Raw genomic sequence first — 27,881 nt, 5'->3', positions numbered from 1 at the left:
GATGAAAAGTGCATATACAATCAAAGTAGCCAAGAAGAATAAATAGTACAATAAACAAAAGCTGTTGTATGCGACACATTGGCACAACTGTTTCCCAGTGGTTACCCCACCATGTGTGGAAATAATTACATTTAGTAAGCCTGAATAAGCCTGGACTTGCAAGATGTCGCGTGGATGATGGATTATAATGGTGCATGTCAGTAGCGCACCCAGGATCTCTGCCAGGGGGGGGGGGGGGGGGGTTGACAGTTTGCCAATAACATCTAAACAGCACTAATTTCAATTTCTTCACAGGAAATTGTCAAAAATGCGCTTTTTGCGACTGTGCAGATGATTGCGCGTCTTACATCTTAGTTGCAGTAGGCAAATGCGCAAGGAAAGAAACGGGGTTAAACGGGGTCAGGTCGGCCTCAGAAGAAGGGGGGGGGGGGGGGTTACACACCCCCCCCCCCCCCCCCCGCGTCGGTGCGCCACTGGTGCATGTTGCAGTAAGTGACGCTAGTGCAGCCTGACCTTTATTTTCCTGCCATAGATTATAGTGAATCTAGTAAGTCCATCTTATATTATTATTTTTTATTTATTTAAACAAAATTTTTGTATCGTGCTGCAAACATCGGTGGCCGCCTGTATAGTAGCTCACAGTAAGACAGCAGCAATACACCACATAGATAACAAAGATTATATAGAAGGCAAGCACATGACAATTGCATTTACCATATAAACTAATTCATAGCGTAAGATCGAATAGCACACTCGATGGCACGAAAACTAACAATACATAACTACCGCTAACGATTCAAACCGTAGCAGACGCGCTTTGGTCCGCATCGTGTCTGGTGGGCGGCGCGGTCCCTGCTAGTGGCGGCGCTTCTTAACGGCCACCAAGACTCGTCTGCGCACTTTGTGGCGGTGCCTCCCCACAGTCGTCTCCGATGGCTCGGTACCGTTGACTGCCTCGATGGCCTTGCGCAGCGTGGATTTCGGCTTCGCGGTGGTGCGCTTCGTGAGTGTCGTGCCGCGCAACGCGGTGGCCACCGCGGTAAGCCTCGAGTACGGCGTCACGGACTCGCAGATGCCGGTGGCATCGTCCAGCTCGACGTTGTAGACGGCCACGCAAGGGATGCCGGAATTCCGGACGAGCGCTGCAACCTGCGACGACGGCATTTCAGCAAGTACCACGTGAGCACAAACGCGAACAGGAAATCAAGCACGACAGTGCGCGTAATGACATGAAAGTGTGGCGTGCAGTCTCTCTAACTGCTTTCCAAGTATAGAGTAGCCAGAAGTGTATATTTCGGATTCTGAATCAAGCCACTGTTAGAATATTACAAACGCAGTTGAAGCTGAAAACAACACATTGGAGTAATTTTGGAATTGCTCGCGTTAGCTTACTGATACTACAAGCTTGAGGTAATAATACTTAAAGGGACGTACACGTACTACAGAGAAAATTATATTGAGCTGTATTAGCAAACTACGACGACCAAAAAACAGCGGCGACTCATGCCAAAAGAGGAGGTTTGATGAGCCAAAAAGATGTGAAAACGAGAGACGGGTGGTGAAATTCCCGCACCAATTAACTCGCTTGAGTTGGGAAGTGAATGAAGGAATAGCTTTAACTAAAGCAGCGACACTCTCCTCCTCCGCCTTCCCTCCTCTGTTTCGCGCTCCTTTCTCGACCGTGGCGCCACCTACACCGCTTGAGACATGTGCATTTGTTTATCTTTCACCGTTGACCGCTTTTCACCGGCTAACAAATGTTAAACGTAGTCGCTCGGCGCAGGACGCGTCTGCATGTATCGGAAAATTTTCGAACGTTATCGATGCGTCTATCCGTTGTCTGTTGTCACCGCCGCTTATCTAATCTGATTGTTTGAGTGTCGCGAATTGTGTAGTACTTTCTGGAAGACACGCGGACACCAGGGATTACTGTCGAACCTTCGATGACTCATACATAAAAGCCGACGCGTTTCGCCGCTGATCAGATTTCGACGATCGCCGACTGTGTTCGCCGCTATCGTTGTGCTCCTCGCCAGTCGGTAGACGCTTCTCGGGCGAAAATAGCGATGGAGCGCGATCATAAACGCAGCCAGCGCGCGGCGACGCGACGGCCCACGTGATGCCATTAGGCCAATACCGACGCGGCGTCCGCCTCGGACAGGGCGTGCGAGGAGGAGGCGGCATTCTTCAAAGCGTGTCGCTACTTTATATATATAGGGGATTTAGCTTTAACATGTGGGAACGGCTTAATCCGTCTGCGTCAAACCGTTTGCATTTTGGCGCAGCCGACAGGATCTATCGATCTTTGTATGATTAGAGGGAATAATGACAACTTAATTCCACGTACATTTTTTTGTGCTAGAGAAAGGCGTGCGTTCGTAACTTTGTGTGCTGCAGCTCAGTACTATTATACTCATACACGGTGTATGTCCGGTGAGTTCAGGGGCCGTATACTCGGTATTTCAGGAATACTTTTGCGTGACACACGTACGTGTAGCCTCTGGTGCGGCGGCTCACTGGAGTGGCGGGCGTAACTCTGCCCGTGCAGACATTTGCCAATCGGCGTCTATACTGGAATGGCGACATGCCTAGAAAAAGCTCAACCGAGAGCACATACAGCTCCAGTTCAGGTGTTATCGCATATAACAATTTCACGACTAGTTTCAATACGTCACCGCGCTGCTGCAAAGCATGCTGGTAGTAGTTAGCTCTCTGCGGGCTGAAGCTTGTGCTTTGTACCACGACAAACCCACTTAGCCCTGGAGGTGAAATGGCTGGAGGTGAGAGAGAAAATATTCTGCAACAGGAGTGATATGTTTAGGATACGCACGCCATAACTTCCTCCTAAATTCACTACGCGGGAAAAATCTACAATGGCGTTGTCCTCGGCACTTTCGTCAGTATTATCTTGAACCCAGTATAGCGGGAAAGCGACTAGGGCCTGTGTTGCTGAATATGCTCCAGCGAGGACTCCACCACGGCAGTGACTCCACGGCAGAGTCACTGCGCATCATGGAGGATGCTGCGCATACGCTCTGAGCATGATAAGATCGGTGCATTGCGAGTTTGCTTGATTCTTTGCTAATCAAATAAAAGAGCGATGTACACGTACCCGTGAGCAAAAGTACACGGAACAGGGATTGCGCGATAAAGGCGATTTTTTCAACTGCCCGCGAATACAATAAGTTGCATTCGCGGGCAGTTGAAATAATTGAGGACTGCAGTCCAAACTTGGGATTGCGAACTTTCCAGTGTACTCATCAATTTCAGTTTATGTATCTTAATTACGAAGAAATTCAGTTTTTTCGGCGACCCTATGGTCCGTATACTTTTGCTCACGGGTGTACACCTACACATATGGCTCTGCGCGTTATGCGAGTACGAGCACCCACGAACGGCGCACATATATTGCACAATATATGGCACATATATTGCGTACCTTGTGGGCAAGCGTGGTTTCGTTGTCGAAGCTGTCCATGATCTCGGCGACGGCCATGGCTCGCCGGTGCGCGAGCGCCGTGTTGGCCACGGCGCCGCGCTCGTACCGTATTTCAGTCCACTCGCGACAGTGCTGCGATGTACAGTGACCCATGTATACAGCACCATATTGTACGATCGCAGCGTCATCTTTGCTCAATTCGAGAAGGTTTTTCTTGGGCTTCTATGGCGCTGAAGACTGGTCCCGTGTCAAGATCACTATGTGCTAACAGGATTACCATATATCAACAAAGTAAATTGTTGAACAGTGTAAGCGAATAACGGAACTTGCAGACGGCCAACATTTCGACAAGGGGACATGTCTTCATCAGAGGAGACATGTTCCTATGTCATTTTGTTCGAATAACACCGATTGGTCATTGAGGCAGGATCCCTTGTAACGTTGGCTGCAGGCTGATGTTTTCTTTGCTGGCCCACCATACATAAATGGTTCAAGTCTACACCTTCCTGTGACCCATTGCTTTTATTAGATAGTGAATGTAAATTGGGGGGCCTGCATGTCGATTGATCTCACGTCCTGGCAACGTTGTTTTGTAAGGACGTGGTTTCGGTTTCTAAATGGCGTCTGTCTTTTGCAAGAATGTGCAGCTATCGTCACCACCATATGCCACGATGTCGCCAGTGCCCATTTGTACGAGCAATAAAGCGCCACTCATTCGTTCACGCCGAAAACTCCTGCTCATATTGTTCGCTTCCTAATTGCGCGCTCGGCACTCTGGTGCCGCGCTGTCCGTGCGTTGTCACGCCCTCTCGTTCTCGGGAAACGACATGAATGGCGACGAGGATGGGATTCGAACCCACGATCGAGAGCCTCTGACAGGCGTTATGCATTGCGTGCGCTACACAATCATCTCCGCTTCCGCATACACTGCAGGACAGTACACGCATGAAGCTCCCGGATGCGCATATTGACAATCTAGACGCCCCAGCGCCTAGAAACGCGATTGGCTGAAACGCCGTCGACGACGCTCGACGACCTTAGCAAATGCTGTAAGAGTACGCCGCGCCGCCTAACGCATAACCTAGCCTAACCTAACCAAACGCCTGGGAACGTAATCCGCCTCGGGGCGTGCATCGTAGGCACCAAGCACAAAATGGCGCGCGTTGCTACCGTGTAACATCAGAGCGTCACCGGCGGCGTTTCAGCCAATGGCGTTCAACCGCGGTTGCTAGGCGTTGTGGCTTCTAGATTTCCACTATACGCCGCCCGGATACCTCCAGTCTAGTAGTATGTTCTTGCTGCGCTGAAGCGGTCTTTTAATTGACTACATCTTCGAGACAAAATGGTCAGCGTGTTCTCACCATGGAGTATGCCTCGGGGAAGTAGTTGTGGCAGACCTGTCCCAAGCGCCTCGGCCGGTCGTACAGCAGGAAGCGCATCACAGCCAGGCTCATGGACACGCACGTCTGATCACGTGGCACGCCCAGGCGTCGAATCACGGCCAGGGACGACACCTGCGAACGCAGTTGTGACCGCGCAACCACGGGATTTATCGCGATGTTCACGGCAGCTTGTTCATACCAACGTATACTCGCGGATTCATTATACAAGAGGGCAGTTTTGACGTCAATAAAGGACATGTGCGAAATACTGAAAGTAGGCATGTCCGCATTATTAGGTTGTCCTACACAAGATGGCCGACCTCCTGCTCACCGCACCATTGAGTCGAGGGTATAGACTTGCCAACAGCGAGTATCTATAGTAAGGAAGAAGTGGTGGCCAGGATAGCGGCACCTGCTCTTGCGCTTTTTCTTTATTTACACTTCTTGGCAGACGTCCGCCATCTTATGTGGGTCAAATGAGATGTCCAGGGCAGCGCATTTTCACAATTTCCCATATCCTCCATTGTGCGTAAATTTATCGTGCGAGAGAAAAACGGAAAATAATTCTCTACTGTGTATTGCATATACGGGGTGATCATTTTTAAGTCTTATGGAATTAAAAAAAATAATATCACCTGTTCCAGGTAACATAATTCTAGTCCTTGAGCTGGATTTATTCAGAGAGGCGGACATCACTTGCACGAGAAACCGGAACACATATTCAACTATTCAACAGAAATTCATAGATTTACTTCTTAATTACTTTGCGGCACAAATTGTAATTTACGAATTGTAACCGATGAGTCTGCAATACGTATCAACTTGGAAGGAATTTCCAGAATTACACCAGTTTAGAAGTATGCACCAGCAAACTTGCCGTAAAAATGCACTGTTTTCCCGCTTTTTTAACAGAACGCTCTTTTATGCATTTAAGCACAAAAGTAACGGGAACGTCCGTGTGGAAGTAATATCTCGGAACTGGTGTCATCCTTGTGTTTCATTTCAAGTGGATACGTATTGCAACTCACCGACTACAATTCGTAAATTGCAATACGTGCCGTAAAGTAATTAAGAAGTTAATATGTGAACTTAGTTAATTAGTTGAATATGCGTTTCAATTTCTTGTGATAGTAATGTCCGCCTCTTCGAATAATCTAGCTCAAGGACAGAATTATGCTATATGCCACAGGGGATTTAAAAAAAATTGGCATACCTAACAGTTTTCACTCCGTAATTGTATGTTTTGCATTTGCATTAGGGGCGGATCCAGGGCAATCTCAGTTGGGGGGGGGGGGGGGGTTAGAGGGTTACTGCACCCTCATTTCTGTCCGAGCAGAAGTGCCGGCGGAAATAGTGTGGGAGGATTGTCTTTGCATATGTAATTAACGAAGGGAGTTGGGATAGTTAGTGTTGATGCAATAGGTGTGATATAGTTAAGAAAAAGGCTAACGGAAAGAATGTGGGACAGGACTAGCGCGCTGTCCTGTCCCACCTTCTTTCCGTTAACCTTGTTCGCGCTAGTAACTATGTAACAGCTATTGCTTTGCATATGCATTAGTTCGTTGCTTTATCACTGCTGATTTTATTGATGCCCATTACTTTGCTTCTACTAGGTACAACATATCCCAGTGCAGTCTATGACTCTGCAGCTGGGACATCCTCCTACACCTGACTATGTGTAATTACAGCATATGGAGAATACTAAATTTGTTTGTGATCCTGAAAGAAGAGACAGAAGGAAATATGCTGCTAGGGTATCCTAACTGTCTCACCGCTCGATCGTTGGACACCTGTCCCGTTGCCAAGGAGAGGAGAGGGAGTGAAAGAAGACTGTAGTAATGTGCATAGTAATGGGGGTACGAAGTAATTTGTCTTTTGCAAACCGCTTCTTGGTAGGTTCGATGGATGCTCTTCTTGTGAAGTGACACCTAGTTGCATGGCATATGTAATCATCGCCGGACTGTGCAGTCCAGCTTCAAGTCCTTACACGTGCCATGTACCGTCGCAGATTTTATCATGCATTCACGATTGTTATCGTCGGAGTAACGTTTCCAAGTCATTATGCTCTGAATGCTGTGACCGTTTTCCTCAAACTTCTGAAATATATCATTATAACGCCACCTGGATGCTTTAGATGTCCCGTGTGGTTGGTTTCCTCCCTGAAAAATTTCTGTATGCACATGCCACTTTTAAACAGTTTTTTTTTCTGTGTAGTTTTTTTCTGTGTACTGTTCTTAAAAGCGAAATACTGTCTGGTCACGAATCCATCAAACCTTCAACGTGCGGCGAGTACAGCAAAGTGGTCGTTTATATCTGCACCGACCTCATGGTGTACGTGCTTCCCTCGTGCGGTGTAGCCCCATGACGAGAACCAGTATGTCCGCAGTTGCTGAAGTACACAGACAACAATGGCCAATGGTCCCTCAATGGTCCCTCAACAATGGTCCCTCAATCGCCATCTGTACAGTCTAAATGTGCCATCCCGATAAAGCGGCACCATCATTCTCCTTACTCTCATTCTTTCTTTCTTTCTTTTCATTCCTTAACCCCCTTCCCCTGTGTGGGGTAACAAACCGGGCACATCTGGTCGACCTCCTTGCCTTTCCCTTTTCTCCCTTCTTTCTATCCCTTAGTTTTCCCCCATGATTTACAGATGTGCAGTCTTAGTTAAACGCACACGGGATGCGTTGTCTTTGACCTCCAGGCCTGCTACTGGCTGTTTAAGGGAGTTCCTGTTGTATACCATAAGGGCCGACACCATGGGGAAAGAAAATAACTCTCGTACTCGGCATTCAGAGGTCAGGAGTGTCAGCAAGCACCACGGGAACCGCACCACGAATCAGAACGACATATATGGCGAAGGCGAAGTAGTAGCCCGTATACTTTTGACCAAGGCTGTACCTCTTATTTGTAATGTTAAACATTACTCCATACTTTTGCGTATGTTTGCATTGCCACTCGACCAAATTTTATCGTCGTCTTTTTTCTTTTGAATGACATTTGCAAGTATATACTACTGATAAACTACCTCCTTATGCAATCCCGTCATGGACAAGCAAGAAATATGGCAAAAATAGGGAAGACTGCACTCTTACGATGGTTGCGTTGGAGATGGCGTTCCGGTACCCGTCCAGGGCGTTCATCACGAAGGATCGGCACGGCCGCGGCCTCGCGTCATGAGCCTCGAACACGGTGAAACTGCACAGCCTTCGTTTTGAAGTGGAAAGGACAGAAAAGTGGGAGTAAAAAGATTACCACGATTGTTTTACTTCGGAGTCAGCGCAAATGACGATTGGACGATGAACAAGACACTTGTATAGATAGACGCTACTGCTTGGTCGGACTGCTAAAAGAAAGAAAAAAAAAGGAAGGAAGAAAGGATGACATTGGGAGAAAGGGGGAGTCATCCTGTAAGGCGCACATTATAAGACACGATCTACCTTCTGCCCAACTCACTCACACGCTCAGGCAAGGTGATTTTAATAATCACAACGCGCTAGATGCCGTATACCGCCATGTACACAACACAGTAAACCATTAAATGTGCGCATGCGCAACTCTCCCCCATTCTCCTCTCCTACGCAGGTGTGCGCTCTCCTCCTCCCCTCTCCCAACAGGTGCGGCGCAGCAAATCATTGCATATAACTTTCTCTCACTCTCTCTCTAAGGGTACGTCGGTAGGCGGTGCAAGTGTCGCGGCGAAGAATAAAGCGCGCGTTCGCTGTGCTTCCGTCATTCTCTCTCTGTGCAAACATATACGTCATCGACGGTCTCGTAAACAGCGCAGTGGGAACGCTCAAACTCTGTGAACGAAGCGTCGATGGTGCGGGAGGAGAAGACTTCCCCAGGCGACTGTGGCTGCACTTCGACGGTCCCGCAACAGGGAAGCTCTCTCGCCTTCGATCGACCCACGCAGTGAGCGAGGCCAGCCGTCTGGGTTACGAAGTTGACGCGGCGTGGATGCTCGGGGCAGTGTCCGTTCTGCGGCGTCCGCACCCATACTGCGCATGCGCAACTCTCCCTCATTCTCTTCTCCTACGCAGGTGTGCGCTCTCCTCCCCTCTCCCCCACAGGTGCGGCGCAGCAAATCATTGCATATATCTCACTCTTTCCCTCTCTCTCTAAGGGTACGCCAGTAGGCGGCGCAAGTGTCGCGGCGCAGTAAAAAGGGTTGCAAGTGAGCTCGTGCAAGAGAAAATTAAATGCGCAAGTGAACGTTGGGTGCATAACATTCACAAAAGAGACAAAGGCGCCCCAAAAAGATTCTGGAACCATATAAAAGCACTCGGAGCTCCAACTAGAAACTCGCAAACGGCTATAAGGGATGAAGACGGTAACATCTATGAAGGCGATGATGCGCTGCGGTACATCACAGACGTTATCAGGCATAACTTCGGTACGAGAAAAAGTGTAGTTCAGACAACAGATCCAGCAACAACAGAGAGGCTTGAGAGATCAAAATTCAGCATAGAAAGCTTCTATTGGAAAAAGGCAGCAGAAAATGTCCCTAACAACACGGCAGCAGGACCCGATGAAATCCCAATACAGCTAATCAAAAACCTCGGTCCAAAAAGCAAGGCACTGCTGACTAATGCCATAGAGCAAGTGATTAGAACAAAGAATATTCCCGTTGGATGGCGTGAAAGCAAGATGAATCTCATCTACAAAGGCAAAGGAGATAAGGATAAGACGAGCTCGTACAGGCCAGTTACAGTAACGTCGGTGATATATAGAATGGCAATGCAAGCCATAAAATTAGAACTGTCGAAGTGGGTGGAGGAAAACGGTGTATTGGGGGAACTACAGAATGGGTTCAGGCCAGGCAGACGCTTAGAAGACAATATGTTTGTACTAACTCAGTGCATAGAGATTTCAGTAGCTCAGAAAAGACCTTTATGGGTAGCATTTCTAGATATTAAAGGAGCTTATGACAACGTAGACAGGGAATTGTTGTGGGATATTCTTCAATACGAAGGCATAGATGACGATTTCGTGGAGCTGCTGAGGGAGATATATCGAGACAACCAAGTACAAGTGGCATGGGAAGGCCGAAAAGGAAATCAAATGGTGGGAATTCACCAAGGATTGAAGCAAGGATGCCCTCTGTCACCATTGTTGTTCACGCTTTACGTCAAGGGCATAGAAAGACGACTGGAAAACAGCGAACTAGGTTTTGATTTATCCTACATGCGTAATGGACAAATGGTGCAACAGAAGGTCCCTGGATTGATGTACGCAGACGACATTGTGCTACTAGCGGACAATAAAAAAGATTTACAGATACTTGCGAATATCTGTGGGAACGCAGCGACAAATCTAGGCCTTAAGTTTAGCACAGAGAAATCAGGGATTATGATCTTTAATGAACACACGAGTAACTTCGTGGTGTCAATTCAACAGCAAGTAATACCCATAGTGAAGCAATATAAGTACCTCGGCGTACACATAAACGAAGGAAAGAATTACTCAAGCAACCACCAAGATAATCTGAAAATAAAGGGGAAGCGGAATGCAGCATTAATGAAACACAGAGCACTGTGGGGCCACAATAAGTATGAGGTGGTGCGTGGAATCTGGAAAGGAGTAATGGTGCCAGCGCTAACATTCGTAAATACCATTATATGCTTAAAATCGGATATATTGGCGGGTTTGGAAGTTAACCAAAGATCAGTAGGCCGGTTGGCTTTGGGAGCACACGGTAATACGACAAGTGAGGCAGTGCATGGAGACATGGGTTGGGCCTCTTTTGAAGTCAGAGAAGCACAAAGCAAAATTAGTTTTGAAGAAAGGCTCAGGAACATGGATGAAAATAAATGGGTGGCTAAAGTGCACAAGTATCTCTACATGAAAAGCGTGGACACAGAATGGAGGAAGAGGTCAAGGAAGTTGGCAACCAAGTACAGGATAATCGAAACTGTAAATAGACAACCAGGGGTCATCAGAAAGAAAGTGAGAGAAATAGAGACCGTAAATTGGATGCAAAGAATGGAAACGAAAAGGACAATGGAGATTTACAAGAATGAGAAGAAAGAAATTAGAAGGGAAAATCTGTACGATAACACAAAGGGCAGTGCCTTGCTATTTGAGGCTCGAGCCGGTTGCCTAAGGACGAAAACATATCGGAACAAATATTCGGAACTAGATGAGATATGTGTATGCTGCAGTAAAGATCCAGAGACCACTCAGCACATCCTAATGGAATGCGACGGGATCCACCCAGCGAGAACCGTAGGTAACGTGCAACTCCCAGAAGCGCTTGGGTTTAAAGTGGAAGGAAACATAAACAGATCAGCCGTAGAGATCAGCAAGAGACGATTAGAGTACTGGTGGAAAAAAAGCAGGGAAAAGATGGATACGACCTGATCTCTTAAAATCATAGGCAGCGGTACAAGCTAAATTTTTGAAAAAGGTATACAAAAATGCTAGATAAAGAACATGTGTAGTATACCTGATTAAATCAAGCAGGCTAGGTGACTATTTGTCGCCACCCCGTTTCAAAGGGGATGCCAATAAATCATCATCATCATCATCAAGTATAAAGTCCGCGTTCGCTGTGCTTCCGTCATTCTCTGTGCAAACATAGACGTCATCGACGGTCTTGTAAACGGCGCAGTGGGAACGCTCAAACTCTGCGAACGAAGCGTCGATGGTGCGGGAGGAGAAGACTTCCCCAGGCGACTGTGGCTGCACTTCGACGGTCCCGCGACAGGGAAGCTCTCTCGCCTTCGATCGACCCACGCAGTGAGCGAGGCCAGCCGTCTGGGTTACAAGGTTGACGCGGCGTGGGTGCCCATAGAACCACGTAATGTCACGTTGACGATCGACCGTAAAACCGGTGTGGCGTGAAAACGGACGCAGTCCCCCTTGGTTCAAGCGAGTGCCATAACCGTGCACAAGTCCCAGGGTGGAACCTACGCGTCGATCGTTTACGACTACGCCAAAACCCACCCGCAGAAACTCGGACACTAGGAATCACGTACGATCTCTAAATAAAGACGCAACAACCCCGTACAAACGTCTCCTCTCTTCTCAATACATTCTCTCACTCTAACATTCATTGGGTTGTGTTGCCAAGTGAAACGAAACGGAAACTCGATGCGCACCCCCCGCGATACTTTCGCATCCCACCATGGTTGCCCGTAGGGTGAGATGATGTGATTTTTTTTGCCACGGTATTTCTTTAAGGGTTTATTTTATGGATTACTTTTCGCTTTAGTTTTATCAAAAGTTTGTGTGTGTTCTCCAACAAACGACTTTGTCCTCAATTGGGTTCTCGGAGGCTCCGCATCAGAGAATGGTCTGAATCATTAAAGAAGAACCTGTCATCACACCATAGCAGCGTATAGACATTGCCCACATTTAAATAAATGCGATATTTTACTCTCAGAGATAATTAGCAATGATCGCGCACTGGACCAGCTAGTTCTCGTTGTTTTATTGCGATAGCAATTATATGGACACCTCAACCGGATTTCTGTCGTCGGCGTCGCCGTGAGGTTCCGTATAAAGTCCAAGGGCGATAAAATCGTCATCGCGCGCCGTATGCGCGAGTGAAAGCGCGCCCCCCCCCCGCGCGCTATCACGGAGAGCGAACGCACGGCGGAAAGCAAACGCGACCGTCGCACGAAAGGCCGTGGGGGTATGGGAGGGAAGGAGGCGGGGCGACGCTGTGCTGCGGCACGAAATGCGTATCTTCAACCGGGCGCAAGGGGATCTGGCCACTCACTCTCCCACGCGAAAGCAAGAAAGCGGGAAGGCAGCGCGGGAGGGAGGGGGGCAGCTTCTACTCTGCCAACAAGTGCGCTTGTACTTTGCCCAGCTGTGGCGGTCGCCCGCACCGTCTCTTATCTCCACACGGCTCTGACCTTTGTATGCGCTGTGCATGCACCGCTCAGTTTCCGTTGAAGCGATAGACCGCACGAACCTTCGCCCGCTGCGGCGGCTGCGCTTGCAGCCAGCGTTTTGACAGTCGTTGTCTGCGGTCATTCGGTGTGATCTATTCATGTTTGCTTGTGCGTGGTGACACCACAGCTTCTTTATTTAGTTAGTAAGCGAATGTGTCCAAGTTTATGCAGCCGATAAAACTACTATCCCTACTCCGAGTAGCTATCGACTAATTTGCTATCGCAATGGATGCTTCGCCTTTCGGGCGAAACTGCGACATTTTTTTACATTGTCCAATGCACTGTTTTCTCTTATTCTTCTTGAACGTTTGATAAAAAGAGACGTGAAGGGCAATCGTAATCTAGTCTCGCGAATTTTCAAGCGCATATATACGCTGCTTACCTCACGATGGTGCGGATGGCGTCCTCGGTGTAGGTGTGGTCGTGCTCGTGGCTCTCCCGGTGGAAGAAACCGAACACGATGAGGTAGTCCTCGCGAAACAGCGCGCGCAGCCGCTAATGCATTGAGAGAAAAGAGAGAAAACGCAGTCGGGACCACGGTCGTTGCCACCCATGCCGCTTGACAGATGCATTTGTAAATTGCAAACGTTTTACGAGAGTTCGTACGTTAGGCCTAAATATGTCCCCTGATATTCCTGTATATGTCTCGCAGACGTCGTAAAATAGTCTCATAGATGTCTTGCAGACATCTTAAAAACTAAGACGTATATATATAGACATATTGCAATTTAAAAAACTTCGAGTACGCTTAAGCTTCTCCTTTAAGAGTGGAACGCGATAGCGTTATTGGACGACGTTGACGCCGACACCGACACCGTATGCGACATGGGGCTCGATAAAAACTTGAAAAGGCTCGGTTTTCAACATTCCCCTTAATGTTGCCTAGAACCAAAGTACAGCGAAACACAATCAGAATTGCATGAGGACGCTTAAGCTTCGCCTTTAAGAGTGGAACGCGATAGCATTCAAAGATCTCTGGCTGCTTATCGGGCTTTTTTCTCGTATATTCAAATTACAATCCGACGCTATCACGTCTATCACGATTTTTCTGACGGATTTTACTTTGAGAAATTCAAATTTTCTTCACTAACGCTTTTGCGCCACGCGGAGGGCCTGTGTGGTCGGGGTGGTTCAGAATGCTGTGGTTCGGCATGATTATTTCCGCCAGACGCCAATGCTTAACGCCGAAGCCGACACCGACGCGGACAACGGATTTTCTGCGACACGGTGCCCTTAATGCTATCTCGTTAAAAAGACTTTGCGACCTTACTCTAAAGACCTTATAGAAGAGTAATATACGTCTTATTGACATACTTGAAAGCACTGTGAACGTCCTATATAGATGTATAGACGTCCAACTTTCCTCAAAGGGCGCACGTGAACAGACGGGCGTCATCTCACGTAGGTATTATTAGTACAGGCATACTACACCCTGCCTGTGTCTGAATATTACACTGTAGGGGGCCAGTGGCTGCGGGCCGGCTCCCGATTGTTAGTCACGTGGAAGGACCATGGTGGCTGGCCGATGGAGCGACTTGCCGCTGTCCAGGTCGATGGCTAGCTCGGTCCCTTCGCTCGCGTTACCAGAACCTCATCCTTATCTTTGTCGGTGGCGGGGCAATACAGAGATGCAGATGTAATGACCACTCGGAAGCAAGTCACGACGCACGTAGTAATCAGTTTTATAAGGCCAGTTTATATAGCACATACGACGTACCTTGAGGAAGTTCACGTACACGTCGACGGTGTGGCGTCCCACAACCAGGTTGGTGAGGGCGATGCCATCCAGGCCCGCGCGGCGGACCCACTCGTAGGCCAGGTTGGCCGACGCCGCCAGGCCCGACCGGTTGGACCAGAGGCGGACGTACGCGTTCTCCACTTCCAGCGAGCGAAGGCCGGCGAGAAGCCGGATTCCGGGCGCAGACTCGGAGCGCAGTGCCCGCACCTGCTCGGCCATCGCTGCCGTGGTCATGGGCAGGGGTTCGCGGTCGCCGGAACCTGACGATGGTTCGGGGACGTGGCGGAAGAGAAACCAATTGCAGTGTGCGAAGAGGAAGCGACGGACTTTAGCAGTTTAGCGAAATTGACAGTTGGGCGAGTTGGTGGTTAACGTTGATATTTTGAAACGTCGAAAACGCGAGGCGAAAGACTCGGGCACAAGTATACAGGACAACGGCTGAAGCGTTCAAGTTTAATGAGGGTCTATCAACAACTGAAGACAAAGAAGCGAGCAAACGAAAACACACAAGTAGGCATACAAACGAAAGAACAAATAAACGCAATTAAACAATCAAGCAAACGGGAAAACAAGTTGTTAGTCCGGTCGTTGTGGTGTGAATTCCCTTTTCTTGTCCTTCGTGTTTTTGACTGGTTTTTCGTGTAGATGACATACGAAGTGGCCCGGATTTCGACCCTTCAGGAAAACAAGGTGGACTCAATTTATCAATCAATCAACACACGCACGCACGCACGCATACACAAACACAAACGCAAACGCGCGAGGACGCCATGCATTTGCACGTACATGTGTTCTTATGGACCATACAAGCAATTGTTTGTGCAGGTTTGCCATGTGTTTGAGATATGATGTACGAGAGAGGGACAAGGATAGGTTGCGATTATATACCACCTATTTCTGGGCGAGTACGTTAAGGAGAACCGAAACATGTCCGATTTGAAGCACAACGTCGTGTGACCTTTGACGGAAGCGGCTCCCTGTATACGAAAAAGTTAGTTTGGCATTAGACGTGAGCGCCCGTTTGCTTTGAATCCTGTTACAACTGGCCAAATACTTTTAAACCAACACGGCGCCGTGCTCCATGTGCGGCGTACAAAGACATACAGCATAAGGCGCGCGACGACGATGTTATCGCCCTCAGACTATATATACGAGACATCACGCCGACGACGACGGCAGAAATGCGCCTGGAGTGTCCATATAATTGCTATCGCAATAAAACAGGACTGCGAATATTCTGTTTTATGCAGCAAACGTGGCAGCGGCGAACATGTATACCTCTCCTGGCCGGCCTGATGACCTTTTGCAGGAAGTCGAAAACCTGGTCGCCCAGTATCAGGTGCGAGCATTCGTGAAGCGGGGGGCCCTGACGCACGCCGCTGCCTTCCACCAGGCAGAGCAGAGAGCGAGGTCCTGGGTGTAAAAAAAACGGTACATGCGTTGAAAAGGATAGAAAACCGGGTGAGTCGGTATTGGTTAAATAGCTAATAACTGTCTTTTGCAACCATTGCATTGTAGCTGTTAGGTAACTTTCTTTCTATTCGAGCGCAGCTCTTAGGCGCCCGTTCGTGCGGCGAGCGTCGGCGTAACCGAGCGGACGAGCATAGCGGAGGATGTAAGAGAACGCGGATGAAAGACGGCGATAGAGAATAGAGCGCGAGGAGGAAGGAGGAGGAGGATGTGGCGAAAGCGTGAGAAGAAAAACGTAGTGTCGCGCAAGACGGGCTCTGCGGTGACGGTGGCTACGAGATGGCGCCAGAGTAGCGCGCGTCGTCTGTATGAAAACAAAGCGCTGCATGAGTGGAAGTGTGTCTGCGGCGGCTGCTGTGAATCTAGTCGTGCGTCACCCACGCGCTGCCTCTCTCGATATCCCGATTAGCGACGTGCCTCACGAGACAGGTTGTCCGCGCGAGCCCCCCAACATATCCCGAAATAAAAACACGCATAGGACTGCGCTCAAATTTCGCATGAGGTCAGTGAATTTTTTCTTGTATCTTTATTTAGTTTTAATTGACCTAACCACGATGCCTCGTCATGTATTTCTTTGCCTTGCTGGCGCATGTGCAGTTGAAGTGTATATTGACTCATTCCGTAAATAAATTTTCCAATTGATAGTCGGCGCTTGTGCACCTTTCTTGGTCTTCAGTGCGCGGTTGTCATTACTCGTGAGCGGTACATGCGTGTAGTCACACATGGGAAAAAGGAATCATGGAAAACCAGGGTACCATCGAGTGGTCTACGTCATCAGGACCCAACCAACACATTGGTACACACGCGGGAAAACACGGGTAATGAAAATATTTTGGTGCTTGATCACATGGGAGTCGACAATCTACTTACCTAATAGTCACGCTACTCTTTGTTAAAACTGTTAAGTTGTCAAAAATATCCAAGAATAATTGAAGCCAAGGAAAACGTAGTCTGGAAGCACAATATGAGTGGGTCATGGGAGATGCAGGAATAAAAGGATCAACAATAACTGAACGGCATCCGGATTAAGTCAACGTTTCGGCAAGGTAACTTGTCTTCGCCAGGAAACAATGACGAATTATACTAAGTTTAAATTATTCTAATTATTTTGCTTTTATTTTACACTGTGTGCACCATGTCCGCTGTTGCTGATCTATTTATCCACCTAAGACCCCTTGTACATTATATTGCACATTGCCTTCAATACCCATCGAAATGAATTGGCAAGCGACTACGAAATATATTTACCCCATATATGAAGTCAGATGTATGGAAGATATATGATACTGTACGGAACTGAGGTTTAATGTTTTCCTAAATTTATCTCGTCCGTTGTGTCGTCACAGCCGACGGAAAACAACTACGAAGTGGCGTTTCAAATATCGCGAGTTGACATGAATATCCAGTGCTAAGTCGGTGGTAAATCTCGTTACACGATGTTATCACCTGTGTGTTTAGGCAAATAAAAGCCGTTTTTACGGCAGCAATCGTAAGGGAACAGTTACTGCACGTACATGGCAATGCTTCCTCCAGCAATAAAATTGTGATATCTAAAAAAAAAAAAAAAAAAAAAAAACGTTTTCTTTCACATTTCTAATGTACTAGTCGGTGTTGGATTGCCAAGTGGTGTGTTGCGAACCGGCGACTGGTATGTTCTGTGCGAACCGACATGAGCAACGACTATGTCCCTGAACTGTCTTCTCATAGCACCGCGCTGCCTTTAGAAAAAAATCCGCGCTGCCTTTAGAAAAAAAATGCAAGTTTCGCCCAAAAGGCGAAGCATCGATTGCGATAGCAATTTATTAGACAGCTATACGAAGGAAGGACAGTAGTTTTATCGGAAGTATAAACTTGTAAACATTACCTAACTAAATTAACAATTAAGCATGGTGTAACTTCACGCGCGCACAGGCAAACGTGAACACATCGCACTCGATCACCGCGGACACTCGCTGTCAAAACGCTGGCGTGAGGAAGAGCGGCAGCAGCAGAGAGCGAATTGACCTCCGTGGTGCCTCTCGGCGCGAACTAAGTGCCCTTCAACGCGAACTAAGTGGCGAGAACACAATGCACGCGAAGCTATCGGCCCTCGGTGCACCTATATTCTGCAGATGGCTTTCAAGATATATGGCCCGCGCGGCCGCCACCACCGGAGTAGGAGGTTTTACACGCAATACGCCTTCGGCTAGTGCTCGCACTGCAACAGCAGTAAATTCTTCACTCGGCATTGCGATAATAAGTAATGGGGCGCCAACCATTAATCTGTTCTTCCACGCAAGCTTTGTTAATCACAGGGAAACAGGGACGCAGTCATGGGCATGTGTACATCCCGAAAGCCTTCGGAAAGTATTTCCTCGACTTTACCACTGACTCGGGATAGCGCTCAAATTCTCGCAGAGATCGCACCTCATGATGTATAGTTTGCACAAAAATGGCGGATTGTCGAGCAGGACTGTCCAGATGAGGGCTGAAACCACAAGAGACGGCTCAGGGACACAAAACTTCATCATTATCCAATTTAAGTCTAGCGCAGGACCAATGCCTGTCCCAAACAACTGCAAATACACGCGTCTCGCATCATCTGGACCCTACCTACGCCTTCATATTTCATAATCTCATCACTACATCCAATCTTCTATGGCTTTGGACTTCATTCCACTGGTTCTATCCCTACATCCAGTCTTCTATATGGCTTTGGACTTCATTCCACTGGTCCTATCCTCTCGTGCCTGAACAACAGTAGAGGAGTATATAGTCGTAATGAGGGACCCTACTTCGACACGTCACCAGGATGGATCCTTCTGAGCATGTACAGTCGCTTAGTTGTTGCCCGGTCGGCCCGTGTTCATAAATGTGATTTTCCTCGAAATAAAGTTCACTTGTCAGTCAGCGCCAGTGTCGTGTACTTCTTTGCCTAGGTCCTTGTCCGTTTAGCGCTGTTGTTTTCCTAAACGTGAATTAGCACCAATTCGCGCAAGTCTCCCTTCTAGGAGAGATCCCACGCAACGTAAGTCCTGGCCCGTGCACCGTGGTTGGTAGGGGCAGGGCTGCTACCTGGCCCGTGCACCTACCTGGACCTGCACTACTGTGCACTACCTACCGTGCACTAGCTACCGTGCATCGTGTACCGTACACTATCGTGCACTACCTATGGTGCACTACCTGGCCCGTGCGCCTTACCTGGCCCGTACACCTTGGTTGGTAGGGGCAGGGCTGCTAAGAGACCTCGGGGGCGGTTGCTGGTGGTGACGTCAGGGTTGACGTCAGTGCTGACTCCTCCTGACTCTATGCTCTTCACTTTGCCGCCGCTTTGTGTCTCTGCCGTCGCAGCCGACGCTTTCGTGTCGCTTCCGGTAGTGAGAGGGCGCTCGCTGCCTACGGCTTTGGTGTTTGAGCCGGACGCTTCAGCCCCTGAGAGAAGGCGGAGAGAGAGAAACTTGTAGTGAAATTTGGTCGCTGAGTCGTCTGGTCTTAGCGGATATACGTCATGGGTAACAATGCCAGTGTAACTTCCAAGGTTTATTTTTCTTCATTCACAAACCAACGGCTCTGTGCGGATACCTATTATAGTAAGACTGAGCTGCTAAATCCCACGCGAAGTCTAGGTTGCTATGAGTGCGTCATTTGTACGAGTCAAAGTGGTGATTTGGTCGAGTTGGTTATGCACTGCGAAAAACACTTTTTGAACTAGAAGACGCGGACAAAGAAAGGGGGTTTCAGGACACACAGGTTGTGTCCTTTATCACCCTTTCTTGGTCCGTGTCTTCTATCGCAAAAACAATTTTTGTTTGTACGAGGTTAGATAAAGAATTACAGGCGGAGAACTCTTCAGCTGATGTACATGTGACTCGTGCGTTACACTGCTTTTGTTATTGTGTCACTGATGTGTCACCAGGTGTGACTCATCTCCTTTATTAGAGGGTACTTGCGTGTGCGATTTAAGTACTTGCCCTGTGCGAATTTACGCTATTCACGCATTCTCATAAGTGAATCTGCTCACGCGTATTGTATATGTGTATTTAGTTTATGTAAAATGAGAAGGTGGCGCCACCTACAGGCCTGTCCTAACAATTACGTATTGAAATTTGAAGTGCTGCTCCTCAGTATCGCATATATATATATATATATATATATATATATATATATATATATATATATATATATATTGTAACTAGATTTTTCAATGGGCCAAGCGCATTTAGGAAAATGAGAAGCGCAACTTCGCGGTTATCTCGGCTTATTTACCCGACAGTTTCGGTGGGTGGACCTTTTTCAAGGGATGAAGGAAGGTCGGTACCTTGAAGGAGGTCGGTTCACCGACCGAAACTGTTGGGTAAATAAACCTAAGATAACCGCGAAGTTGTGCTTATCATTTCTCTCTCTCTCTCTCTCTCTCTCTATATATATATATATATATATATATATATATATATATTATAACACATATTTTGTGTCTACGTTTGTTGGTTCTTGTGCTTTACTGGCTGCGGTTATGTTATGGTTATGTTATTTGCCAAACAAGTTCTAAGCTATATATAGCGCCTTTCGTAGACCTAGTTCACAAACCTAACCTCGACTGGTTGAAAATGGCGTCCGTGGTAGCGGCGTCGTCCTGTGACCGGTTGTGTCCGATGTCAGGACGGTCGTTACCGGCCGGTCTCGCCAGATGGGCGGAAAGCGACCTCTCGTGGCGGCCTGCTTTCTCGCTGGTCTGGCCTCTGACGCTGGCTGCGGCGGTGTCGGCGTCGGGGTGGTCCGGAACTTGGCGAATTCTGAAGATTGAAGGAACGAAATAAAGAAAAGAAAACGGAGAAGGTGTACGTTAAATATGGTCGCTCGCTCCTTTTCGAGGCTTGTCGGAGGGTGCACGCGATGCACTCACCGTTAGAATGCCGCATCAGTTCGTCCGCTGCGAAAGGTAACGGGAAAATAAAGAATGCGTGACTGTCAGTAAATGCGTACTTTTGCAGAACCTAGGCTTGTCCCTGGAAACCATCAAGATTAGGGACGATTGTATAGGTGGTAGCTTATCGACCGTTTCTTCGACATGGGCACCGAGGATTAGTCAGAGTTGAGACATTGGAACCTACTGAAACACTCTGTTATCTAACTTCACTGTGGGCATCTGAAAGCGTATGGAGAAACTCCTGAACCCTATTGCGAAATATAGGCGAAATATAGCAAATTGTTGCGCTTGTGCGTGCATTTCATAAGAAAGTACTGATAAGAAAAAAAGAAAGAGGGAAATACACATGAGATAAGTAAACGGTACGGCAGTGACTTCAGATATCTATAACGACCTCCTTGCCGACGAAACAGAGTTGTATTGAGTTACGCGCCATTAACTGTTTCTGCAAACGGAGTGGAGCACAACGAACATTTCGATAGTTAACTTAGAATTAAAAACGCAACAAAAGTAAAAAAAAAATGGTCGGTGATTGGGGCTTCACGTACCGTATCTTCGCATCTCGTAAGCGCTGGGCAAGTCCTCTTCGTCGTCTGCGAAAGACATGAAGCTGTCGGTTTATGTACTCGGCACATTATAGCGGATTTCGAGATGTTGGCACGCGTAACGGCCGAGCCGTAGTGGCGCGCCTGTGGCTACTTGAGGAATATTTATCACGTGGCCAACGTTATGCCTAATCTGTACCTTTGAATCTACGGGTGTATATACGCGTATGCAAAAATTATTGTACAATTTTTTATTTTTTCATTTGTTTTTTTCACATATAGGTTTTTAATACAAATAGTACAGTTGAGTTAGTACTTGTGTACCGACTGCATGAGCCCATGACTAATAGCAATGATTAGGGCTAAGATAAACCGTCCAATAAAATATTGAACTCCAATTTCACAAATTAAAAATAAGTGAAACGCAGAAATGCTCCCATTAAGCCAACCGCTAAACCGATTTGATTAAAATTTGTTGCAGCTGAGAGAAATGAATCAAAGCGGAATTTAGGTTTAGGTATCCACAACCTTTACAAAAATTGCTAAATATCCGTAGAGTCTAAAAACAATTAAAGCACGACGTTTACAGGCCCATAACTATGCACCAGAAACATATATCGCAGTTCTACAAACTGCGCCTGTTTGTAAATATGGAGCAGACAAATGGGATTTATGAAATTGGAGGTTATGATAAACTTGTTACAATATTTAAGACTGTTTTGCAAAAGTCCCACTGAAATCATTAACACATTTCAGAGCGCGATCTATAACACATCAATTTTGTCCGATTTGCGTGTCTCACCAAATGCACTTTGTAAAATTATGTCATTTTGTTTATTGCTCAGGTACAAAACTGTAAGCTTGATGCCTCACAAAAAAGGAAGAAATTGCGCCAATCAACTGTTTTTGTATCAAATTTGATGACTGCGATACAAAAAAAAAATCTGTTTCTTACAGTCAGCAGATTTTTCGCTTCTTTTAGGTTCAACGAGCCTCATCAAATTTGATGCAGCAAGTGGCGAGCGAAACGATTTCTCTGTTACCATGCATTTAGACAGGAGCTCTTCTGGTTAAGGTATCCTTTTAAACCGTGCAAGCACTCTGACCTCACGTCAGTCAAAACGAAGTGGTCTATAATTAACTACTCGTATACTCTGTAGACCAGTCTGTCCGCCTCCCGCGGTGCTTTTAAGCGCTTTCTCTCGTGCGGTCTTTGCACCTGGACACAGCCACAGCAAGTATAGCGAGCGTCCACTGGAGGCGTGGGGCAGTTCGATTTATTATTTTGCGCATTGACCAGAATCACGAATCGCTTCTAAGGAGCGGGTTTATCTGCGCTCAGTCGGGGAGTGTCTCGTGACCTCGAATAGAACTGCGACGTTGAAAAAGCGCCACATTGAGACTGCAAAACAGCAAGTTGAGAGTGTCTTTTAAACAACGGTTTTTCACAAGCATTCCCACTGTTGCGTTGTGAGAGGCAGGCATGAAAACAAGGATACAAGCTGGAACGAACAGCACGACACAAACGCCGACTATTACGCATACCTAGCCTAACTTATCCTAACCTAATCTAACCTAACGTAATCGTAACCTAGCTTAAACCTAACCTAACCTAGCATAAACCTAACGTGACCGTGGCAAACGGTAGCAAGAGCAGCATGGCCTGCACTAAGAAGCACAAAACGCTCTTCGTCGCATGCAGGACAGGCATCGTGTACAGGATAACGCTGTGTGTTGCCCTGTTAGTTCTTCTTGGGTCCGTGTTCAGGAACGTGAAGGTCTACGAACTTTCTCTACTTTGATTTCTTTCTTGAGCCCACTGTCGTAATGCGTAAACAATGTTTGGAACCGTCGCCACTTGTTATATCAGTCATAGTCATCGCGTTATCAGCAGCAAAAAAATACTTCGTGCTCAGAAAGAGAGGACTCACTGTAAGCCGAATTCATGCCGTCTTCATCGTAATCGTCCAGCGACGCTGTCATTAAAAAAAGAAATATAATTTGGCATTTTCTTTTCCCTTTCAAATCGCGCATTCATGGTTAGTCATGAATATTAAGGCATGATTTCAAACACAAAGATATGCGCTGCCAATAAATGATGCCAAGGAAATGTTCTCAGTAGACACGAAGTGGTATTCATGCACTATTCTTGAATCATACCAAGAAAAATTTCTCAGTAGACTCGTCTTGGTGTTCATGCGCTGTGCTTGAATCATACCAACAAAATGATCTTGACGTACACATCGTGAAATTTGTGCACAGTCCTTGAATCACATCAAGAAAGCAGTTTCAGTAGACGCGTCGTGAAATTCATGCACTGTGGGTTGGAATGGTACCACGAACATGCTTTCAGCAGACGTGGGAGGAATTCATGCGATTTTTTGTTATTCACGTCTCGCATAGAACGCTAACAAGTGCCGTGAACAAGTTAACCGAACATTTCAGACAGACCGACGAGTGATCCAGCTCGGATCAACGCGTATTACTGTGGATTATCTTATCGGGGCATGGATTATCTTATCGGGTGATCGTGGTCACTATGGGCTCACCTCTGGTTGAGACACTGCTCCGGCGACGCGATGGCCATTGCTCTTTAATCTTATGAGCCGCGTGACCTGCGTTTGTTTCGAGATAATTAGCATGCGTGAATGTTTCTAAAGCCAATTAACAAACCTGCATGACGTTCTGCTAAAAATCACTCTGGCATCAAGAACAGATCACACGTGTATGCAAGTGGATGAGGTGTTGCTTTGTATTTATCCTATGACTTGGCGTTCTCAGCTTGCTACTTTTCGTTTTGACGACGTTTCTTAACGCTAAAGATACCGGAAACTACAGCTCACTCTAGTGGAGGAATAAGTTTTAAATATTCCGTGAAGCGAAGACAGTTTGAAGCTTAAAGGAACAAAGAAACTGCAGAGAGAAACGCTAAATCAGTTGAGGCTTATAAAGCATTCTTTGAAAACACTGCTTGTTTGTTAATTTTGCGGTAATAAATTGATTAATAAAAGAGAAACTGGAGGTCAAAGTTCTATTTTTTGAATTTCGCCCTGAAACTCAAGCGCCGGTGGGTCCAATGCGACGTCGTGGAGTTGCAAGATATTTTATTGTATTTTGGCAGTTGTGGCTCCGTCAAAGTCCTTCAAGCTATCTCAGTTCAGTGTTTTGACTGTTTAGTAGACAACGCAGTCGAGCTTTAGCGTACTAACTAGACCTCAAAATATGACGTCAAGATATATGACGTCATGACAAGCTGGTGAGGGAACTTCATGGAGGGCATCGACGCCCGCTTTTTTGCGTATTTTATATAGTTCGTCAATCCTTCCCTAATGGTAACTGCGTTTCTTTTTGCGTGGGTTTGTGTTGAAGAAGGGTAATCTACTCATGCAGCTCAAATTATTTTGCTCTTTAAAGAGGGCGCGAATGATTGACAGTAACTGCTTACTGTTGGGAGATACCTTTTGTTAAAAACCTAAATTTGTTGTTTTATTTGGAGGAAAAAAAAGGTTGCTTGTAAGCGGGGAAAATGAACGGCAACGTTTCCGATTTCGAATTTCGTGACCGAATGTATGACGTCACGGATTTAAAAGTGTTTTCGGGCGTTCGGGCAGTTTTTTTTTGGAATAAGTTCTCAAAAACTCGATAAGTGGAGCCTTTGGTTCCTTAAAATGCCACATGCCCGTTTGTCGTCAAAATTCGTAGCTGGACCTGTGCAGACGTGGTCCAATTCTCATGACGCCACTAGTAATCAGCGCGTGAATTTCAAACTCGTATTTAGTTCTTTGTTTTGTACCTTATTTTCTGGCTTAGCAGTACTGCGCTCGCGATACGACTGAAGCTTCTGTTATTCTAGAGGTGTTACCGATCCAGCTGAACTTAGCTTCCTTAGTGCATTCTTATTGAGCTCCAACCACTGCAGTACTACTTCTATGACGTGGACAGAACAGTGCATTTTTAGCATATGCGGTGCGGGCATAGCACTATTACGGCGTTGATACGAGCCGCATGACGTTGCTATTGCATTCTGAGCAGGCGCGGACCTGAGACTGCTGAACAATTTCAAGCGTTACGACTGACTTGCCTGTAAAGCGTGCTCTGTTGCACTAGCAATCTTTAGGTGGCGAAGACGTCTTTACAGGTGATCGCTTTTGGTCATTTAGAGGGTGGCGCTTTTTAATATAGGACAGCGCTAAAAAAAATCCTCCAAAATCTCACAATCTAGCGCACACGCGTGAACTATTTGTGACTAGCCAGCAGCCTGAGTGCTGTCCCTACGACGATTGAACATTATGGCTATCGCGGTTGATAATAATCGCTACTGAATACATCATCGCATCTATACATTGCCATGAAGATTGATAATCGTGGTAATTGAACGAGTCACAGCTTGTTGTTAAATTCGATGGGCTGTTTTCATTTGTTGAATGCGGAGAAGACTCGCGGTGGCGTAATTCCGTTGAAGTGACACAACGCGGCGATGTTGAAGGCGCGCATCCCGTATAACCCATAAACCATATCCCGTACAAGCAGTGTGTTCATATATAAACGACAAGAACAGCGACCTGTCAACCCATATCATGGTAGGAACTTACATAAAAGGCAACATACAAATTGTGGCACTAAGTACAAATAGATAAAGTAGTTATAAATATCAAAGCACGGCGTGGTGACGTGAGACAATCTGTAAAAACAAACCTAACTAAACTATACGTGCCATCTTAAGCCATTTTTATAGTTGTTTAAAGCAGAATACATACCCAATGTACAACGCAGGCAAACAGCGAGCTGGTATTCAGAACCGCTGATGTGTACGGGCGTTCAGCTTTCTTTGTCAAAGTATAGGGTTCTTACGTGCCAAAACCACGATTTCATTACGAGGCACTTTGTCAGATTTCTTTGTCATACGGTAACGCATCACGGGGTCGAATCGATTCTTCTATCACACTTTGCCAATACGCGGCGAGGTGGCTTGCGAGTTTTCTAGCTGGCGTTGTTTTAAGCGTCTTGGTTGTATTTTTGTGGCGGAGCTAGTACTTACGGTTGTGATGATGCCGCTACAGTGACTGCGTCTGGACAGAGCCGAGGCAACCAAAAATTAAGGTAGCCGACGAAACGTTAGAACAACAGGCTGATCATTAACGGATATTTGCTAACACGGTCATCAGTATCTGTACGGATAGGGAAATGTCGCGCTGATAGTACAGTAGGTGTCAAAAGTTTACGAACGGTTGCATGTGAGAAGACGTTGAATGTCCGAGCAGTTTGATACAGTAGCGAGTAAAAGTGTAGAACGCTGTATGTTGTTAGCATGCACCAGTGCAGGCTAGAAAACGCAATGCTAGGCTACAAATATCACAGCCCGTAAACTTTTGAAGTCAACTGTACACGATGCAAGCAAACCTGGCTTTGGCGATGGCATCCGGGCTGGCTCAGCCGTGATTCGAGCTGCGGCGCCGGGCTCGATATTCATGTCAGAATCTGCGGATAAGAATATGACTTGTAAACCGCCAAAAAAAAAGCAAGATTTCTTTTAGTTTACGAGTGAAAAATAAGCATAAGCAAGCGAAAAAAAGGCATACTGGTGGGTTGACTTGGACTTTCAGTTGTAGCAGACATTTTTGTTTGAACGAACGAGAAATAACTTCAAATTCACTTCGATTTAATGCAGTTACATAAGGGTCGAAATGCCGAGTGACCACTTGTTTGTGTTTTGCGAACGTCTTTTGTTGGAAATGATCGTGCTGGTTATTTGCGCTGTTATCAGGCAGTGCGCGGGATCGGGAGCCGGGTGAGCGCTATGGATGTTGTTGAACAGAGAATCAGTTGATTGGCAGTATTCGCAGCCTGAGAAAGGTTACCTGCTCTGTCAAGGCCTGCCACCTCGTCGATTGCCGCGCTCACTTGGTGCATGCGCAGTTGGAAAGAGAGAAAAAAGAAGAAAGGAAAATGAGCATCAAGAAATAAGATCATATCATTTGAGCAAAACTTTTCGCTGAGGCGCTAGTGCCTTGTATACAAAAGTATTGTACCGAAGAGGTAAATCGTCCTAGGAACTCCGCGGAACACTGCAGTCAAATTCAAAGGGCCGTAATTTTTGCATCTTTGTTTATTGAAGGTCAAGAATCGCGGAGGTATTACCTCCGAAAAACTTGCGCAGCTGGCTGTGAAGGACGTCCTTTTGGAGAACCTTGAGTTAATTGTTATCACTCTTCTTTTTCGTTTTTTTAAAACCCGCTGGTATGTCTTAGTAGCCATGACGTTGTGCTGATGAACTTGACGTCGAGGGCTCAATTACCCACCACGGTGGCCGCATTGAAATGGAAGCGGAGTGCAAACATGATTTTACTGAAACGTCGGTGCGAGTTGAAGAGCTGCAGCCGTCGGGATCAATTCGAAGCCGTTCGTTAAGTCGTTTGTCATAGCCAACGTACTGGTTCGAGACGTAAACACCAATCAATCAATCAATCAATCAATAAATAAATAAATAAATAAATCAA

At 46.7% G+C, this 27,881-nt stretch overlaps 1 protein-coding gene across 1 annotated transcript; it reads right to left on the bottom strand.

Annotated features, from left to right (window-relative positions):
• Positions 1–480: 480 nt before the first annotated feature.
• LOC119452720 (uncharacterized) lies at positions 481–14,706 on the bottom strand. Its single transcript, XM_049667075.1, has 4 exons — positions 14,443–14,706; positions 4,801–4,953; positions 3,440–3,571; positions 481–1,149 (listed from the first exon to the last, which is right to left on the bottom strand). The coding sequence occupies exons 1-4, from the start codon at positions 14,695–14,697 to the stop codon at positions 856–858; spliced, it is 834 nt and encodes a 277-aa protein (XP_049523032.1). The 5' UTR covers positions 14,698–14,706; the 3' UTR covers positions 481–855.
• Between the last annotated feature and the right edge of the window lie 13,175 nt (positions 14,707–27,881).

This window comes from Dermacentor silvarum, chromosome 5 (assembly GCF_013339745.2).
Source record: "Dermacentor silvarum isolate Dsil-2018 chromosome 5, BIME_Dsil_1.4, whole genome shotgun sequence".
Classification (NCBI taxonomy): domain Eukaryota; kingdom Metazoa; phylum Arthropoda; class Arachnida; order Ixodida; family Ixodidae; genus Dermacentor; species Dermacentor silvarum.
The sequence above is the reverse complement of the archived record's forward strand: the minus strand, read 5'-3'. Positions and strand labels throughout refer to the sequence as shown.

Bases quoted from the DNA above. Each gene is read 5' to 3' on its own strand.
- LOC119452720 (XM_049667075.1), bottom strand. From the start codon at position 14,697: ATGACCACGGCAGCGATGGCCGAGCAGGTGCGGGCACTGCGCTCCGAG. The intron at 4,954-14,442 runs GTACGTCGTATG...CTGCGTTCGCAG, and splicing joins TGTACGTGAACTTCCTCAAG to GTGTCGTCCCTGGCCGTGAT. The intron at 1,150-3,439 runs GTACGCAATATA...CCGTCGTCGCAG, and splicing joins AAACCACGCTTGCCCACAAG to GTTGCAGCGCTCGTCCGGAA.